General features: G+C 40.3%; 1 protein-coding gene across 2 annotated transcripts in view; it reads right to left on the bottom strand.

Moving 5' to 3' along the window:
- grm8a (glutamate receptor, metabotropic 8a) overlaps window positions 1-15,747 on the bottom strand; it is a 411,383-nt gene extending 395,636 nt beyond the window's left edge. For both annotated transcript variants that reach the window (XM_033990109.2, XM_033990110.2), the window contains exons 1-2: window positions 15,687-15,747; window positions 4,550-5,287 (exon numbers count right to left, since the gene is read on the bottom strand). In XM_033990109.2, coding sequence (XP_033846000.2) covers window positions 4,550-5,089 — 540 coding nt within the window. In that variant the 5' untranslated portion in view covers window positions 5,090-5,287; window positions 15,687-15,747. The remainder of the gene's footprint in view (window positions 1-4,549; window positions 5,288-15,686) is intronic.
- Window positions 15,748-16,063: the final 316 nt, after the last annotated feature.

Here is a 16,063-nt window from a genome sequence, read left to right as displayed (position 1 = left end):
AAGCTCCGTTGTCACAGATATCCCCAATTGAAAATAATGAAGGGATCTATTGTCTTTAAGGTAATATATTTATTTATTTTCACATAAAATTGATGGAAGCTCTTTTTCAGCACTGTATTTATTTATCTATTTAGGAATTCGGACCCTGAGTATCATAGCAACCAAAGAGCTAATCCGGAGTGAGAATGCTGAAGGTAACACCCCCACCTGCCTGATTTGTCTGTTATTAACATTCATATCTTGAGTTATGGACACAATAGTGAAATAAAAATACCAGGATCATGTAGAGCGGGTCAATATGAACATTTTAAGATCAAAATGGCGAGCCTGAGGGGTGACAGTTTCCAATGTAAAGTGAATTGGAGCCAGAGTCAGTGGAGCCAGAAGTGCACCCATGCTCAATTCCTATATGAAACACAGCGGCTAGCAGGTTAGCTATGTACATTTATATATTCAGTCTATGAATTATTATTAATTAATGCCTTGCGCCTTTAGTTTCATAATGGAACACAAACTTCACCGTCAAAACTCCAAAAACCCATAATTTCTGCATTAGCTACACCTACAAGCTCCATTTGAAAATAAATGGAAGATAAATAAAGATTTTATAATACAACCGTCACGCCCTCACGCTCAGTACTGTCTATATATGCCCAAGTCTTTATAACGCATTTTTGAAGAGCCCATTTTTAATTTTCAGTACAAAGCCCACAGTCTCCAATAGCGTAATAAATCTCTACAGAAAAACATAATCGAACACCACTCGCAGCATGAAAAAGGCCCATAGGACAGACGTGGATGTGAAATGCCACCGGCGTCATTATGGAACTCATATTTCATAATCATCAGCCTATCCATCAGAGCTGCTCTACAACAGCTTTGGCACAATCTAAAGAGGTAGAAGGAATCTCCATCTAAACACAAAATGATTTATACTGATAAGAAAAGTGCAGCAACCGTTCAAAAAGACATTAGAGGATGGTAGTTGGCTGAGGGGATAAAAACATACATCAGATTTATCAGCCATTTTTTCATGCATTTATCATTTCAGAAAATATTTTTTAAGTGACACTAAAAATCCAGTTCGGGTGAAAGGGGGGTCTTACAAGGACACATAGTGGTAAACCAGCTCTAAACTGAGACTAAATGATAATGAGTCTAAAACTACAAATGTGGTGAGGTCCAAGGAACAAAGATTAAGGACTAAACTAGGTCTAAATGAGGATTAAACCAGGACCAAACGAGGATTATGCCAGGGCTAAACCAGAATTCAGGTGGTTTTACCCTAAATAAACAAAATCTCATATTATTCCGGAGTTGAGAGAGAGAGAGAGAAAGAGCAAGAGAGAGGGAGAGAGGGGCTAATGGGGCTGGATGTAACTACCCTAAAAAATACTAGCATTTGGCCAGTTGGAAAGTGTTCACACTGTGCCCTAGTGCTTATTTGCTTATTTATGATGGAGCAAACTGAAACCACATGAGCCAGAGCAGATCTATACACCAAGTTTGAGAAACACTGGTAATTACAAGGGCGGCAAATCTTATAGGCCTATATATTTGAACTTCAGAGCTTTCACTTTTCTTCCACTGTACTATTTTTGGTTATTCTATACCCACCTCAGCCCGTAGACCCACACAGTAGAAACACCTCAGCGCACAGGGACATATCAGACACGGTCAATGGAGAGGCTGGTGACAGATCTCAGCTGTAATTGATACCCCGCTCTGGTAGCCATCTTGGTTTGGCTCAACCACAGACCAAGAATGATCTTATATTCGCAGCATAAACACAACACACGCGTCCCACTCCAGAGATGCTTGACACATCTTGACATATCGCTTCTCACATTCGCTGAACACACAATCACCGCTTCAACATGGCTGGTAGATAACTGTTTTTCAAGGATACATTTACATGCTAAGAGGAATCTTGGTTACATTTTTTTTTTTCGATTTGGAATTCTATATTCCCAAAAAGGGGTATGTACTAGTGTATGTGTTACTGAAAAGGTTTAAAAATACTTGGTTTATAGGCGTAACTTTGGTACCAGGTATATTTTAAGACCATCCAAATAGTTTATAGTCTTATTTTATATTTTTATTTTATTTTCAATTCCCAATGTGCAGGATTACATTATGTACTAGTGTTGTCACGATACTAAACTATTTAACCCGATTTTGATACTAAAAATATTGACTCAATATAGCAATACTACATTGAAGTCATAGCATGTAATTTTCATGCACAAAATAATACTACTTTCATTATGTTTTACTCATTTGTTTTGCAGTAATGAAACTATTTTGCCAAACTACCCTGCCCATAATCAACAAAATTAAAACAGTGTTTCATAATGTTGTGCGTTTTAAAATGCAAAAATCTATATCTATATCTGTTATAGTTCTAGTTATACTGTATTTTTAGCATTTTCTTTTTTCTTATTTCAAGTCATATTATATAACAGTGTATAATTAGAAGTCAGCTTAACTTTTTTACGTCTGATCTGAACTCTATCGGAGCTTCTGAAAAGACTATTATTATTATTTTCCCTTCAAATGATCTATTGTGTACCTTTTTTACACTGCAGAGGAGGGAGGAGCGAGGAGGGGGCGGGGCTTCAGCTACTGCCAAGGGGAACTCAAGGAAGACTGACTGGATTTTAATTGGTTGTCATCACTGAACTTTATCTTGATGAGCGAGGGGGATCGGGTGCATGTGGAGGAATTAGTCACTCTAACACAGCTGTAGTTTAGATACAGTATGCACAGACCAGCCAGAAGTTTATAACGTCTTAATGAGCAGAATCGTTTCTCTAATGGTATTATAACACACTGATATAGAAAGGCCAAATACTGACCTTTTAAGCCATCGAGTATCTGTCAACACAATTTAAGCCAATCATCTGTGTGTGAAGTTATTACAAAGACATCTCACAAATGCACAGCTCTTGACTAGCAGACACTTTTCTTACTGTGAAATGTAATCCATTCTTTTTCAATCAGCAAAAAATAAACATAAAATCTTAAAGCAATATGGCGTAACTTTCGGTGGCGGCACATTATCTGCAGAACTCAGTGAAAACAGAAAATTCAATCCATACTGCAGAACTATGTACTATATAGAGTTTTCTGGCATAAGGTTAAGATTAAGGTTTTATCCAAAGCAATAAAATTCCCATGGTGACAGGAAGGTGAAGGTCTGTGGACATGCAAGCTCACTCATAGTACGGATTTGTTTTGTTTTTTCCAGGTTTTCTAGAGCAATAAAAGCATCCATAAGGAAAATATATTCTTTTAGTTTGATCTATCTTTTGGCTAAAACGCTACACAGTGGAGCTTTAAATAAAACCATCCTTGATCAGTGTGAATAACAAAATATAACGAAAAACATCTGGCTAAAGCTGCTCATCATTTGCAACACGTTTCTTGAAAGTTGACCAAATTATACCATAGTACTCACCAAAGTACCACAAGCCAACTGAGACTTCATTCAGCCATATAAGTAATGGACAGATGCAATGGGAAACAACAGCTACCAGCAGCAAACAATACAGCAGCGACTGACAACTTCAAGGTCCAATATTACACTATTTTCTGATCTATGTTAAAATGTTGTTTCCTCATCACAAACTGGAGTTGTGTTTTGTTTCATTCACACGTTACAAAACTCCTGCATATTTAGGCTGAGTTCTTCTCTCAAACTGAAAACACTCTGTTCCACCTTGTGATGTCATGTGTTAATACAGGAAGTGCTCCACTGTGTTTTTAAACTCCACACATCTTTACTAGATTTGGATAATTTTAGACTTGGAATTGCCAATCTCTACTAAATTAAACGTTAAAGGTAGCTGCTAACTTGAAAATTACCTGTCACAATCCGCACTGTTCCTGTTCCTTGTCTTGTCTCCTGCCCTGTTCTTTCCCTCCCCCACCTGCCGGAGCCGCGCGCACCAGCAGCTCGTCAGCGCAATCATCTCCACCTGCCGTGGATAAGAGGAGCCAGGACCAGACACACGGGGCCAGATCGTCTGCGTGTCCACATGAATATTCTAGCTTGCCTTGCCTTTTTGCAATTTTTGCTCTTTGTATCCTGCTCATTGGATTTTGTATGCCACCCTTCAGATCCGGTTCTCTGGACCATCCCAGCTCCTGCGCTCCCGGCTCCGCTCCAGCCGAGTCTCCCAGTCCTGGTACAGTCTTGTCTCATCTTGTTCCCCGCACCATACGTCTCTGGACCCTGCTCCGCACCCTGCTCCCTGTCCTGGCTCTCACTACTTGTAAATAAACACTGTAAACCTTCCCTGAGTGCTGCATTATTTGGTCCAATTTGCCTGACTTTACGACACTACCGATTCATGACATCACAATGAGGAACTGTGCATTTTGAGCTTTGGAGATGTAGACAGACTAATAATAAAATATCACTCAAACATGTGTGAATGAAACACACAACTCTAGATATGTTTTTGAGAACGTTATAACATGGCCTAAAGCTCACACGAGTCAGTTTTGCGTAATATGGGATCTTTGAATACTAGCTGGGTCTTACCTTGAACAGGCGCAGAATGTTGGCCACCATGATGGACACAGAGCTGGCGGCGGCTCCGATCACTCCCACTATTTTATCCGGTTTGGTGAAGATGGGCGGATCTCCGTTAGCACACCGTACATCTGACCCATCCCGCTCGATCAGGGCCTGCACAAAAGTGAGAGACTGCTCCAGAGCGTAGGTGTCTCGAGAGCACGTATCCAGGATCCTAGCCCCCAAAGTGATATTCGGAAGTAGCTCGGGGTCCTTATTGATCAGGTCTATGGCAAACATCATGGCTTCCAAACGGTGGATCCCTTTCTCCTTTTTAAGTTCTCCGCAAGGGGTACCGCGATCGCCCCGGGAGTGGACTGGGAACAAACCTCCCAGAATGATGTCCCCGTCCAGGCGAATGGAATGAGCGTATTCGGGAGCGGCCTGTGGGTCGATGGGAACACGCTGTGGAGATGCTAAAGGGAGGAGCAGAGAGCAAGATGCAGCAACAAGTAGCAGTAGGGGGCAGTACAGAGCACTAGAACCTGGGTGCAACAGTGGATCCATGATGGTTGATAACGTTCAGTGATATATTCCAAAAAAGTGTGTAGTCAAAACGTGTCTTCTTATTGGTCCAGATGGATATGTTTAATGGCCCCAAAAGTGGAGCTAGCCAAGTCCCAGGACAGAACCATATTCCAAATATATAATTGAAAAGTGCTGCAGGGATGTAGTGTTTAATCCAAGTCACATTGTCAGAAAAACCTGAAAGACAGAGATACGGTAACAGTTAATATAACAAAACAGTCAGAAGTGGAGTGAAATACATTAGAGAACTGAATATTATATTAATGTCCCTTTATGAAATAATATTTTTGGCTCAATCTGGGTTGGCATTCGCACTGAAGCACTCTGGAACACATCTTCAGATCCTTTCCTAGTTGGTCAGGACTACCTAGCTAGACAATTGTGCATTTGGTTGATTGAGAAAACGTATCTGGAAGAAACCAATCCAAACTCCAGACAGACATAGATACTAAATACTAATTCTACTTTTACATATCAGGATCTTGGTATTCCGTAATGTCCAAACAGTTATTTTTTGTGTAGTCACTATTTACCTTTGTAATGGTGCCTCAAGATACTCAAAGCACCTCACACTGCATTATGTATTCAGTCATCTGGACATTTGTGCTACTGGACCCTATTACCAAACTACTTTTATACATCTGCAAGAACACAATTGGGATCAAGCTCCAGACTTTTCGGTTGGTGGGCAAACGCTTTAACCACTAAGCAACTGTTTCTTACTAAAACGATAAATCAGGTCTCTATTTATTTCCTAATAACACTCTTGATTAAAGGGCCCATATTACGCAATTTTCTCATCTACGTTATAATGTTGTTTCCTCATCAAAATATACCCAGTTGTGTTTTGTTTCATTCACACATGCTTACCACACAAACTCTGCATATATGGGCTGACTAAGGGCTCACAGAACAGAAAACACTCTGTTCCACCTTGTGATGTCATGTGGTAATACAGGAAGTGGTCCACTGTGTTTTTAAACTCCATACACCTTCACTAGAATCATTTGTATGATTTCAGCCCTGGAACTGCCCATTTCAACTGAAGGTAAAAGGAGCTGTTAACTTGAAAACTTCCACTACATGACATCACAAGGTGAAACAGAGCATTTTGACCTTTAGAGATGTAACAGACTAATAAACCAGGGTTCTTCAAACATGTGTGAATGAAAGAAAACACAACTCTAGGCATGTTTTTGATGAGGAAACAACATTGTAACATGGCTTAAATCTCACAAGAATCAGTCTTATATAATATAGGACCTTTAATTAACATTTTGGCCTCAACATTATGCACCACAGACTTTATGCAAAAAAAAACAGAAAAAAACCAACAACAACCATTAGTTTATGAAGCTGTCGCTACGGTCCACCTCACAAACACATGTACCACTTACAAGCAAGAGTGGATCTGAGCATCACCCAGTCAAAAGACAGGCCCCTTCCTGCGTATGTTAACACATGGCATGTCTTTACAGCTGCACTCTGCAAATTCACACCAGCGTTCTATAATTGAAAAGTCTATCTCCGTGTAATCACCATTGTACACAAACACACACTCTCATACATATAGTCATCTCCTGGCATGTTGATGAGGGCAGCAGCTGTTTAGATGACGGTACAGAGCCTGGGAGACCACACTACCTGCTGCAGAGGAGGGAGGAAGAGAGGGAGGAGAGGAGGAAGGAAGGACAGAGAAAAAAGAAGAGATAAAAGTGATAAGAGTGAAGACACAGAAAAGGCACAGACTGGTGCCTCCAAGCTAAGGTGGAAGTGGGCGGAACACCACATCTGTACTATAGTGTGAAGAATGCAAATGTACTGTTAATGGTAATGGAGATGCTGACCTTTTATACTTTCCTTTATTTTATTTTTTTTATGGGATAGTATATATATTCAAATGTAGATGCACATGCTACTTCAAGAGATTCAAAATTTAAAAAAAATACTCCACAAGATTTTTTTCTATAGTATAAAGCATGGATGGACTATAACATTAACCACAAAATAGCAGAAGTGATATTTAACATTTGAAAAAGATTCTATTTGTTTTTGAGCTCATATAATTTTAATTACAGGTGACTTACTCGATATTCTAATTTTCAATTTCTCAATAATATTACCAAAATGATACATTTTTCTATATATCTTAAAAACTCCACTTTCTTTCACAAATGCAGTTGGATTTTTTTTAATATATATAAAAAAATTTTTTTATTATTCTTAATTAACAAGAAACAACAGGAACAACAATGTTTGAGCGGTAAACACAAAATCAATTCATATTTACAATAAGACAATAGACACAACAGACACAAGGAGTGGGGTAGAGGTGTTTTGTTTTTTTTTGTTTTTTTTTTGCTTTTTATGTTTTACTATATTAAAGCTTTTTATTTTTTTTATTTTTTTTTATTAGCACCTTGCCAACAGCATGTAAAATTAGAATGGCTCTAGTAACAATGCTTTTTCTTACAAGAATGATGAAAGTAATACAGTATTTTTTATTTTTTTTTCCAGTACTCACTAGTCCAGTGCCTGTATACCTGTATGCTTTATAATTCTCACATACTTTAAGCTAACATACCTCAGTAAAAGCTGATCTGATCAAATCCATTAAGTCTACGCTTCACAGAAAGAAACCTGAAGTGAAACAAATATTGTAATTCCTTTGATTTCACTTCTTCTACTTTGTTCCCTAGTAGACATATCAGCGGTGTCGAACGTACATTCACACTGAATCATTTACGAATGAATTTTACAGCATACTTTCAAAGCTTCTTCACTTCTACACAAAACCTCAGCAGATGTAACAGGGTGCCAGGCCAGCATATGTTTGTGAGGTCTAATATCAAATCAATGTAGAATTTTAAAGTTAATCATTTTGTATCTTAAGGAGTAATTTAATATTTTAAAGGGCCCGTATTACTCTTTTTTCTGATCTGTTTTGTAATGTTATTTTGCTTTGTTTCATTCACACATGTTTAACGGACAAATCCTGCCTATTTAGGCTTTGTCTCAAACAGAAAACACTCTGTTCCACCTTGTGATGTAATATGGTAATACAGGAAGTTCTTCATTGTGTTTTTAAACTCCACCAACACTTTCACTTTCACTTTCACTTCAATCATTGGGACGATTTCAGCCCTGGAATTGCCAATTTCTACAAAACTAAAGGTAAAAGGTAGCTGTTAGCTTGAAAACTACCATTTTATGACATCACAATGTGGAAAAGAGCATTATGACATTTAGAGATGTAGGCAGACTAATAGTAAAGGGTTACTTAAACATGTGTGAATGAAACAAAACACTGCTATGGGTATGTTTTTGAGGATATAGCAACATTATAACATGGCTAAAAGTCAAAAAAGACTCTGGTCAACCCACTTGTCTATTGTGCTCAAAAAAGTGGGGCATAACATTTTGTAAAGCTTGGAAACTGCCCTTCTACCATTGATCTAAAGATTCATCCATGCTATTGAGAATGCGGCTGGATTTCACAACCAAACCTGAGCCAAACCACCTGCCGCAAGAGACATGGGAAAGAGGAGTGAGGCAGGGGAGGGGAGATGAGATGGAGGGAGGAGGAGGGAGGAGGAGGAAGATGAGGGAGGGGAGACTGATGGGAAACCGCATGAGACAGTGAAAAGACGAAGAGATTGCTGTCTCTGAGCTACAACCTTGCATCATTCAAACCCTGCTGTTAGCGCCGCAGCTAAATGAACACATTCCATTGCACCGAGCTCTCACATGACAACAGGTGCACGCAGGCTAATGCTATTACTCTATGCTAACAATATTAAAAGTTGACGTGGCATTTGTGCATAGAGCTGGCTGAATGCAAGTACACCTCCATCCCCTCCAGTTACGCGTTACGGTTGGGCGACTCACACTGCACATTAAGCATCGAATTCACAGAGAGCTTCAACTGGGTCTGAGGAGGGACCCGAAATTGGTTGTGACAAACTGCTCCATTCCTACACGACATGAGTGCTAATGCGGTTTCATTAGCCATAGCCCTTGGGATTTCTTTCTCATTTGGAACTTAACTTTTTTACCCACTTATTTTATGAATTGAAATTGAGGGAGTAATTCTGAATGCTAAACGTGAGGTGGGTTCAATGTAATTCTCCAGTGAATGCGCACAGCCTGAATTGATGCCAGGTGTGCTGAAAATGGTCTTTGAAGGGGCAATTGTTAGTATGTTTTTGCAAAGATTATTGCTAGCTCCTATTGCTCACATCAATACTTCTAAATACTGCATAGCAACAGAGGTAGTCAAAGTCAAATTGCATCGCATAATAATAATACTAGTGAAAGTGCCCTTTGAAAATAACTGAATAGAAAAATATAACAGAAACAGAAAAGTACTTTAGGCTGCAGAATTATCCCATAGTTGGATTTGCTTATATGCAAAATAGTAAAAAAATAATAATAAAATAAAATACCATGATTGTGTGGCAACTGGCATCACCACTACTGCATGTACTGCTCATAAAACTACTATCATCTGCTATTACTGCCTAGGATATATTTTAATGTAAATAGTTTCTAGATAATCTTTTACCACAATTTGATGTTATCTAGGAGGGTATCTGATTAAAAATATAGGCAAGTAACTTAAAGACGCACTATGTAACTGTTCTAGAGTGGATTCTGCTCTCTGTGTTTCCATGGACATGCTTTTGTCTTGCGTGGAATATTTCACAGTATGACATTAAACTTATTTTGCTTGCATTTCCTCAGTTATATATATTTCTATTGCTAAAACAGCAGTAACTTTGGTTCAATGCCATATTGTGGCACATTCCAGACAAAGCACCATCTTCTCTGAGAAAAGCAGGTAGCAAGATACTTATCAGAAAAGTTGCATATTGCCCCTTTAAAGGTCCTATATTATACAAAATTGATTCTTGTTAGGTTTAAACCATGTTATAATGTTGCTAACTCCTCAAAAACATATCTGGAGTTGTGTTTTGTTTCATTCACACTTGTTTGAGTCATCCTTATTATTAGTTTGTCTGCATTTCCAAAGCTTAAAAGGTTCTATTCCACCTTGTGATTTCATGAATGGGGAGTTTTTACCTGGACAATGGGCAATTCCAGGTCTGTAATGATCCAAATAATTCTCATGAAGTTGTATGGAGTTTAAAAACACAGTGAAGCACTTCCTGTATCACCACATGACATCAAAAGGTGGAACAGAGTGTTTTCTGTTTGAGAGAAGAACTCAGCCTAAATATGCGGGATTTGTCTGTTAAACATGTGTGAATGAAACAAAACATAACTCAGGTATGTTTTTGATGAGCAAACAACATTATAATAACATAGATTAGAAAATAGTGTAATATGGGCCCTTTAAGCGAATCCATAATTGCCTCTGATTACTATTGAAATGAGCAAATGTTTTCAACACCACATGAATACGGTGACATAATCATGTTACCCTCTGAATTACACATCCGTATTAGCGCTGTCCCCTTTACCTCAATACACTGCTGCTTTGCTGAGATGGCCTATTTCCCATTGGTAATTACCCATATGGTTTATCCTGTTGTTTTTACTGCTGAGAACAATAGCTTTTCAGCACAAATACACTACCCAGGTTAGCCATGAGGTGTCGAAACGTCATTAATTCACCACTGCAAGGATAATGACCTTAGCTATCCCTTGATCTAACTGCCTACAGGACAGAGCCAGTGCAAGATATAAAGAAAGTTAAAAAACAGACAGAAATAGGATGACTTTCTAGCAAAAAAAGCAGAATTCACTTAACTTTTAATTTCCAAATATTCAGCAGTCCTGTGTTATCACCCACGAGGGCCCTAACAGTTTTTGGGTACATCTCAGCACAGCGTGAGACTTTTTTCACCTCAATGCATTTATAATTCGATTCTGTCCCAATTAATTCATCTACACTCTAAATGGAATTAGGTCAAAGCAACTAGCTCTCACATAGCCACGAGCCCCTGCTATGATTAAAACCCAGCTTTATATAGGTTATCCTTGATTCATCTGCAAACACTGTGCATTGTAGCCTCGTTCATTTTGTTTATTCATCGCTATTTTCACTTGGATTGGGGCCCCGTTTGGCTTGGAAGCATACAGAAAAGCCCACATGAGAGTTGGGGCTCCTGTTATGGGGTGTACAATTATCCTTAAAAGCAGCGGGAAAAGTGCTGCCATCCAGTGTCTGTGTGAACCACTCATTTGTGTGATCAGTTATAGGGAAAGACCTCTGTTCTCTAATGGGACTGTGAAGAGAACATGGTGGATTCCCAAGCCAATTCTGCATATGCTATCTGAGTTTGGGCCAGGAAATTAGTGTTTTAAATGTTTTTTTAAGGTGATGATGACATGATTTGGCTTTTTGGCTCTGAAATACATGCGCTTTTTACTGTGAGTGTAGTCACTTCTTCACAGATTTGACCTGTAACTTAACCGGGTAGTGTCACCAGCTAGTTTCCATGAAGATAGATGTGTTTAATGCCATCCTGTGGAATGTTCCGCGTAAAGTAATAACATTTCTATGGAGATAAGCTGGTGACGGACTCAAGCAAGTGTACCTTTAAAGATCCTATATTAGACAAAAGTGACACTTGTGAAATTTTAGCCATGTTATAATGTAGTTACCTCCTCAAAAACATATCTGGAGTTGTGTTTTGTTACATTCACACATGTTTGAGTAACCTTTTATTATTACTCTGTCTACATCTCCAAAGCTCAAAATGCTCTCATTCCATCTTGTGATGTCATGAAGTGGTAGTTTTCAAATTAACAGCTCCTTTTACCTTTAGTTCAGAGATTGTCAATTCCAAGGCTAAGATTATCCAAACGATTCTATTGAAGATGTATGGAGTTTAAAAACATAATGGAGCACTTCCTGTATTACCACTTGACATCACAAGTTAGAACAGAGTGTTTCAGTGAGAGAAGTACTCAAGCTATATCTACAGGGTTTATGTGTTAAACATGTGTGAATGAAACAAAGCACAACTTCAGATATGTTTGAGATGAGGAAACATTATAACAGAGATCAGAAAATACAGTAATATGAGCCTTTTAAATGTTGGTAACTAAACTTAATTATCCCCTATTTGTTCTAGCCTTTGGATCCTGTCAGGAGCAGTCATCTCAGTACATCTTCTTTGACCTATGAACTGTTGCTGTGAGACCAGAGCATGACCCACTAAGTCACTGTGCTGCCTTTGCTTTTTGAGACCAATCAGGACCTTAGCGACAGATTAATGTCATATTTGAGCTTGTCCCCAACTACTATTAATGAACAGGGTCTCATCAGGAAGGGCATCTGAACATATGTCAAAAACCTAAAGCTTAACATGACTTTAAATTTGATATTTAGGTGAACCAAAAAAAAAAAACATTCAATTGGGTGGCAAATATTTCAGAACAATAAAAATGACAGCATTGCTAAAAGTTATAGTGTTTCTGATACACAACTCTCCAGTTAATCCAGGATTCATTCACTGTGTATTTCTCACCTCCAGGGACAAAACCCAACTTCTTCTCGGAGGCAAATCAAACTTTCATATCTCATTTACACAAGTCCAAGCACATTTCACAGGTCCTGGACTACCACTGCCTATGTCTGATGCTGAGGGTACTTTACATACTGTTTTAATAAGGCCCACTCTACGCCGGCTAATAGTCCCTCTCTTTTCCATTCCCACTTCTCTCCCAGGGGAGTCCTTGTCCTTTATGACGGTCTACAAAGCACTCCAAACCTAAAAGCAGGCGGTGTGGCCCGGAGAGGGGGGGGGGGTCCTGTGGTGATGGTGACTCACATCAAGAGGGTTAAGCTCTTTTGAATATACACCCACAGCCACTGCCTTGTCGAGTGTGCCCAACAACTCTGCTTTTCTATTGTTCCTCTCTCCTCTTTCCACGTTTGGTCAGCTGTCTTCCCTTCCTTTCAAACTGTCACACCTCTCTCTCTCCTCCCCTCTCTTCCTTTCTCTCTCTTCCTCTCGCTGTCTCTATCTCTCACTCTTTATACTGTATGGCGATGTTGCTCTGCCTCTCTCTCTACGTCTTTCTCTCTATCTCTCATTCTCTCCCTTTCGCTGTCTCTTCGCCCGCTTGCCCTGGATCTCTCTCTTTCCCTCTCTCTCACTGTATGCCTCTCTTTCTCCCTTTTTCTCTCCCTCTCTCTTTTTCTCCCCTCTTTTTCTTTCCCTCCCAAGTCTCTCTCGCTCTGCTTATCTCTCTGTCCCTCTCTTTTTGTTCCTCTCCCATTTTTTCTCTCCCCCTCTCTTTCTCTTTCTGTCTTTCTCCTGCTCTACCTATCCTCGCTGTCCCTCTTTCTCTCTCTCCCTGCCTCTCTCTCCATCTTTCTCTCTATCTCACATTCTCTCCCTTTCGCTGTCTCTTCACCCACTTGCCCTGGATCTCACTGTCCCTCTCTCTTTCCCTCCCTCTCACTGTATGCCTCTCTTTCTCCCTCTTTCTCTCCCCTCTTTTTCTCTCCCTCCCACATGTCTCTCTCGCTCTACTTATCTCTCTCTGTCCCTCTCTTTTTGTCCCTCTCTCTCTCTTTCTCCCTCTTTTTTCTCTCCCCCTCTCTTTCTCTTTCTGTCTTTCTCTATCTATCCTCTTTGTCCCTCTTTCTTTCTCTCTCTCCCTGCCTCTCTCTCCATCTTTCTCTCTATCTCACATTCTCTCCCTTTTGCTGTCTCTTCGCTCACTTGCCCTGGATCTCACTGTCCCTCTCTCTTTCCCTCCCTCTCACTGTATGCCTCTCTTTCTCCTCTTTCTCTCCCCTCTTTTTCTCTCCCTCCCACATGTCTCTCTTGCTCTACTTATCTCTCTCTGTCCCTCTGTTTTTGTCCCTCTCTCTTTCTCCCTCTTTTTTCTCTCCCCCTCTCTTACTCTTTCTGTCTTTCTCTACCTATCCTCTCTGTCCCTCTTTCTCTCTCTCCCTGCCTCTCTCTCCATCTTTCTCTCTACCCCACATTCTCTCCCTTTCTCTGTCTCTTCGCCCACTTGCCCTGTATCTCGCTGTCCGTCTCTCTCACTGTACGCCTCTCTTTCTCCCTCTTTCTCTCCCTCTCTCTTTTTCTCTCCCTCCCACATATATCTCTCTCGCTCTACTTATCTCTCTCTGTCCCTCTCTTTTTCTCCCTCTCTCTCTGTCTCCCCTTTTTTCTCTCCCCCTTTCTTTCTCTTTCTCTCTTTCTCGTGCCCTACCTATCCTCTCTGTCCCGCTTTCTCTCTTTCCCTGTTTCTCTCTTTCTCCTCCTCTCTCCCTGTATCTTTCAACCCTCTGACGCTCTCTCATCATCTGTCTCTCTTCCTCTCTCTCTTTCACTCTCTGTCTCTCACTTCCTCTCTCTCTACCTATCTCTCTGTCCCTCTTTCACTCTCTCCTCTCTGTCGCTCTCTCTCTGGGGAGGGCACTGCTCTTTTCAGAATCTGATAGCTTTTCCGCTGCCCCTGTCCTCTCCGCTGCCCGTCCTCCTCACTCTATTTCTCACCTTTCTACCTCCGCTCCATTCACTCATTACTTCTTTCTCGAGATTTTCCTCATCGAATTGACCGTACGAAAGTCGAGAGCCCAACTACAAGGCACTTGAGAGCAAAAATGCATAGATACGGACACGAGACACGCCAGAATTCTGTTGAAATTGGTATCGAAAGACGGCAGGGGAAGACATTTTTAGCACAATTACGATATCTGTTCAGTGTTATGCAAATTCTTGTAATAAATTCCTCTTTCGGGGATCTAAAATCTGTTGTGAAGTAGTTGTTTTTGGATAAGGGGCTTCTGAAATACTTAAAACAACTACAAAGACTTCAAGACATCAGAAATGAGTAGACAATCAAATCTTTGTAATGGAATGATGCACCTCCCTCTTATTCCTTTTCTCTGATTGGTTAAACTCCCTAGGCTTGTGACAGTTTCCTAAAGCCATGATTAGCCTTGAACAAAAGTCCATAGAGCACATTTATATTCATTGTCATCCAAATATTGTCTTTTCTTGCTTTTAAATGCAAGATGTACAAGTGATATAAAGGTATTGGATATATAGATTAATCCTCGCTTAGAGACGTATCATATTTTGACGTGAAAGAGTCGTGCGTCTGGAGATAAGATGCAGCCTGCAGGTTGGAGGAAAAAACAGCGCCAGATCAAAGTGTGGGGTGTGTGCTCATTATGCGGCCACATTTGCTTCTGTGCGGTTCTGATCGCACCCTAATTAAGACAGTGCCATCCACGCGCAGGGAAAACAGCGTTACAGCATTACGCACCCAAACGACAGCCATCGCCACTGTGTTTAATCTCCTTTACGCAGAGTTAGTGCGAAGAAACGTGCCTGATAAAACATTTACTCACCTCCTGTCTATGCACAAAAGCATTCACATGAATAAATTACGCCTCAGGAAATCACTTAAATCCACGAGAAAGGCGGGCGTCAAAAGAAGGAAGAAGAGGGATGCCCAAAATCATCAGTGAAGGAATGTGCCCAGTGAGACAAATGGGAAATGGCCAACAGTTATGATGAAAGAAAGACTTGGGAGAAAAAAATGGACAGAAATATACTGAATGATAATTTTATACCTTAAATTTTAGTAATCCAGTTGCATGCGAGTAGTTGAGGTGGTAAGGAGCGCCTGTCTGTCTCTTTCTCCCGGATTCCTTAGGGTCCCCTGTCCGCCTCAGGCAACTTCCTTGCGGAGCTCAGCAGTTTTCCTTCCCAAATACCAGTCAGCCCTTATAGTATTGGAGTGAGATTTCCCGTTCCAAAACAGCAAAACAGATGTAAGTGACAATTCCACAGTGAAAGCGCGTAAAAGCCACAAAACGCACGCACGTCAAGCCTGGTTTTTGTGGTTAAAATTTAAATCTGGCAGATCCGTGGAGACAAAAACGAATAGGGCGGTTGTGTGGAAAGTCGATGCCCAAGAATGAACAGTGAGGGAGAGAGAGGGGATGGG

The sequence above is a fragment of the Periophthalmus magnuspinnatus genome, chromosome 23, assembly GCF_009829125.3.
Source record: "Periophthalmus magnuspinnatus isolate fPerMag1 chromosome 23, fPerMag1.2.pri, whole genome shotgun sequence".
Lineage (NCBI taxonomy): Eukaryota > Metazoa > Chordata > Actinopteri > Gobiiformes > Gobiidae > Periophthalmus > Periophthalmus magnuspinnatus.
This window is presented reverse-complemented; position numbering and strand designations above follow the sequence as displayed.